This window comes from Sesamum indicum, unplaced genomic scaffold (assembly GCF_000512975.1).
Source record: "Sesamum indicum cultivar Zhongzhi No. 13 unplaced genomic scaffold, S_indicum_v1.0 scaffold00359, whole genome shotgun sequence".
Taxonomy (NCBI): domain Eukaryota; kingdom Viridiplantae; phylum Streptophyta; class Magnoliopsida; order Lamiales; family Pedaliaceae; genus Sesamum; species Sesamum indicum.
In genome coordinates this window covers 6,678-11,060 of record NW_011628251.1, presented here as the reverse complement: position 1 = coordinate 11,060, position 4,383 = coordinate 6,678, and the positions used below count along the sequence as shown (strand labels likewise).

General features: G+C 43.8%; 1 protein-coding gene across 1 annotated transcript in view; it reads left to right on the top strand.

Moving 5' to 3' along the window:
- LOC110011463 (uncharacterized tatC-like protein ymf16) overlaps window positions 1-4,383 on the top strand; it is an 8,971-nt gene that overhangs the window by 2,122 nt on the left and 2,466 nt on the right. The window contains 2 exon segments of the mRNA XM_020691591.1: window positions 1,022-1,156; window positions 2,358-2,448. Of these exon segments, the coding sequence (XP_020547250.1) occupies window positions 1,022-1,156; window positions 2,358-2,448 (226 nt within the window).

The following is a 4,383-nucleotide window of genomic DNA, read 5'->3' as shown; positions in this document are numbered from 1 at the left end:
CGAAAGTAGGCTGGTCTTCACTACTTTCAGGATCACTGAAGATTCCACGTCACTTGTTCATCCTTTGGCTTGCTATTCTAGGCAAGTTGGCTACGACGGACAAACCATGATTAGCCCACCTTGGCCCATGTATTCTATGTAACGAGGGAGCGACAGAGACACATGGCCACTTATTCTTTCAGTGCAGATTTAGTCGACAGTGTCTTACAGCGATTCGAAGAATGGTACGATATTCTTGGCCCAATAGAGACTGGATAACGGATATTGAATGGGCTTCCCAGAGATGGAGAGGTAAGCACATTGTTAACATATCTTATCGAGCACTATTAGCATCATGTGTTTACCACATTTGGAGGGAGAGAAACTTGAGTCGATTCGAGCACACCGAGAGGACACCTAGCACCATCGCTTTATTGATTGTTGAGGATATCAGGCAGCGGATCCTTAGTATCACTCTACCTAGATCAGTCAGTACACTAGCTTTATATAGACTGTGGCGTATCCCTTGGCCTGTCGAGGGAGAAACCAACGGATAACCACATTGTTGTATTGTACTATTATTTTACTTAATGAAACTTACATTTACCGAAAAAAAAGAAATCCTGTCAAAGCATAGTTCTTATCCTTCTGGTAGCCAATCAGAATGAACCCAGAGCTATCAGTGACATCAGCCTTGGAAAATGGATAAATGAGCCTTGCTTTACTGACCTCGCACCGAGTCAGTTTGGCCTTTGTCAACATCGTCCTGGTCCACCCAAAAATGGTCAATCGAACAAAACCTATCGGAATAGCCTTGATAGAGCCGTCGGATTCTACTACCTCTTACCGGTTTACTGATCACATGCTGATTATCAGAGTAGAAGCTGTATCACTAATAGCGGATGTTTGAACATCTTTAGGAGATTCAGGCTCTTTTTTTGGCAGTGGAGAAGTGGACGAGGATCGCGGAAGTGTTCTCGCTATGGTGATTCGGTGAAGAGTGCGTTAAGCCTAGTGATTCTTGTTGAGATCTTGTTGGTAGACCTCCACGATATGCGAATGTAGCAACTTCTGACTATGTTCCCCCTCCTAATCCTTCTACCACTACTGAGCATAAAACTGTATCTGTGTGTGAGGATGAGTACACTAAGTTCCTTCAGTATCAAGCAGCAAAGCTGTAATCTGTTCCTACTGCATCATTCGCCCTACCTTTCATTGGCCTTTTGTTGGGATACGAGTTCCAGCGAAACCCTCATTCGTTTGTAGCTGAATTTCTCTTATTCGGGTAACATTCATTCCTGCTGTTTGTGGGTAGTCTTCTCGGTTTATCCTCTGTAATAAGAGGTAAGAGTAGTAGGCAATGAAATTGTAGCTAGAGCAGTAAATCCCTTTATCGATAAAGTGGTAATGAAGGGTCTGTAGTAAGCAAACCCAGTAGCTGCTCTTAGTAAGACCAGTCACAGGGATATATCGCTAAAAACCAGAGAAAGGCTGCTTTTAGGAGTGATATTTCAGAATAGGAATGATTCTTAGGAAGCAAAGCAACGTCTTCTCTTTGCGGGACTCCTTCTTAGGGCGTGAAAGCATGGAATCGGGCTTCCCGCTGAAGGATGTGTTCAAGTCGCTTCTTTTCCGCTTTCATCTGAGGCCAATAAAATCGAGCGCCAAGCAACGCCATTGTTCGGTGCTGACCGGGATGTCCTGCCCAGCCAGTGTCGTGACACTCCTTTAACAAGTCTTTAATGGTCCTTTTCTCTAATCAATTAGCTTCAATTTAACTTGAAGTTGGAGGAATCCCATTATTATTTTCTTTTTCAGAAGTGCTAGATGCTTTAATATTGTGTCAGACCGGATTAATGTTGAGTTGAGCCCAGCCCAAGGGGCAAGTCCGGATTCCTCTTTTTCACTCACCATCAACAGGAAAGGACAGTGGCATACTATTTATATTATATACGATTAATGTGCAGCTAGGAGAGCAGCTACTTATGACATTTCTAACTTTAGCTAGCTGACTGGTTTCCTACTGGCTTTCGACCTTTGGACAGCTATCCTTGCACAAGATACAGGAAAGAGGCTGACTACCTTTCTTTTTCCTTTGCCTTGAATCTGGGAAAAAAGTGGAGTTCTTTAATTTCAGGTGTCGCTACTGAAGCCCGATAGATCTCGTTCTAAACGAAAGGACTTGACCCGCAGAGTGTGAGGGGATCAATTATTAATCTTTAGCACGTCCAACCTTCGACACACGGGTCTCTTTATAGAGTTTCTTCCTTTCCTTAGCCTGCTTAGGGCTGCCTTAGGGGGGGATCTATTACTTGAAAGTCTAGCTGCTCCCTTATCTATAAGGGTTGTAAGCATTCCAGTCTCCCTTGTTTGGAAAGATGTTCACTCGTTAACTTCCTAGTTGCTTCACCTCTTGTTATACGCGAAGAAAGCTCTTTGCCAGACACTCACTTAACTGCTCCGCTGCAGGTGCGTATGAATATTCTTCATAGTGATACGTAGTGAACTCAATTACATCGAGCCTGGCTTTGAGCCTTCCTTTAATGTGGCACTTAACCCTGGCAGGGACCTTCTTTCTCCCATCCATTGAGAAATTTCTGTTTATGGAATCTATCCATACAAACCTTTCTATGCCCTTAGCACTCAGCTTGGAAAGACTGAATGCCTTGATTCTTCCTCTTCTCCTCTCCGAATGGAATGACTTGCGTATAGAAAGAAAGTGTCAGTCAACGTAAGGTTTTCAGCTTCAGGCAATCCCTGCGGGGCTTCCTGGGTAAGGGATGAGACGATTCGGAGATTTCGAATTTTCCAGGGTTGGGATATCTGCTCTAGCTCCAGCTATTGTTACAGCTGATACGCGACATAGACATAGAATAGAACCTTAGTTGTGTAGTACTAATGCGAAGTAGGATTGGGGAACAGTTCCTATATAGCTGCTTTCAAGAGCTGAAATAGGCGAAAGGAAAGAAAGGCATAAGATGTCTAAGGTCTTTATCTTTGACTTTAGGATTTACTCCCTTCCATCCGTACAAAGACTCTAACAGATGATGAACTAAAGGGAGGATTCTTGGTTTGTCTTTCTCCTCGGACGGAAGTATACTATAAGCCCTGATTTCCCCTTTCGGAACAAGAAGAATTAAAGTTCTGATACTCCTTATCTTTGGTTTAGTTTAGTAGTTTAGCTATGGTCCAGTCTTGGGACTGCATCTCTCAAAATAAATTCAATAATCGAAGAAAGATTTGACTGAACTCAAAGAATTGCTTTCTTGAATTAGAACATTGTTCAGCCAGAGTTTTTCAGTTGGGTTTTGCTGATGATTTGTTGTTATTCTGTCATGCTGATATGGACTCTATTGGAGTCTTTAAAACAGGATTGGATCGATTTGCTGTATGGTCGGGGCTCAGACTAAACGTGCAGAAAAGCCATCTTATTATCTCACGTTCAGCCCAAGGACTTCGCGATGAGATGCTGACAGCACTCGGGTTTCAGGAGGGTGTCCTCCCGATGAGGTACTTGGGACTACCTCTCTTATCCTCTCGCTTAACAATTGCTGATTGTCGCCCATTATTGATGAAAATTGATAAACGTATTGCTGGTTGGGAGGGTATTGCATTGTCATATGCTGGTAGAGTACAAATTATTAAATCTGTACTCATGGCGTTGAGTTTATACTGGGCTTCAGCGTTCATACTGCCAAAGAAAGTTACCAATGAAATTGAGAAGAGGCTGAGAACTTTCTTGTGGAAAGGGACATCAACCAGTGGATATGCCAAGGTTGCCTGGAAAGACCTGTGCCGGCCGAAGGAGGAAGGAGGCCTAGGATTCAAGGACATCACTCTCTTGAATCGTGCATTAATGGCTAAGAAACTATGTGATATCATCAGGTGCGATAGAACCTCGATATGGGTTACATGGCTCTACCAGGGTCGATTACGAGATACTTCCATCTGGACGATTAGCGAGCATGGAGGATCATGGGGATGGCGGAAACTCCTCCGTTTACGGATCTTCCTCCGATCTATGGTGGATTATAAAATAGGAGATGGGAGAAGATTCTACCTTTGGCAGGACCCATGGCATCATCTAGGACCTCTGCGTGATACATTCCCACGTGGACCGAGGTTACTTAGATTGGAGGAGTCAACAAAACTCTGTACGGTGATTAGTGGAGGAGAGTGGCAGTGGCCCCCTATCACAGATTTTGAGTGTTTGGAAATCACACATACACTACCCACAATCTATGGAGGAGAGGACCACATTACTTGGAGGTTCGACCATGGGATTCCTACTACTCAAACTCTTTATAGGCTTTTTGATCCGCCTGGACCGAAAGTAGACTGGTACTCGCTACTTTCGGGATCACTCAAGATTCCACGTCACTTATTCATCCTCTGGCTTGCTAT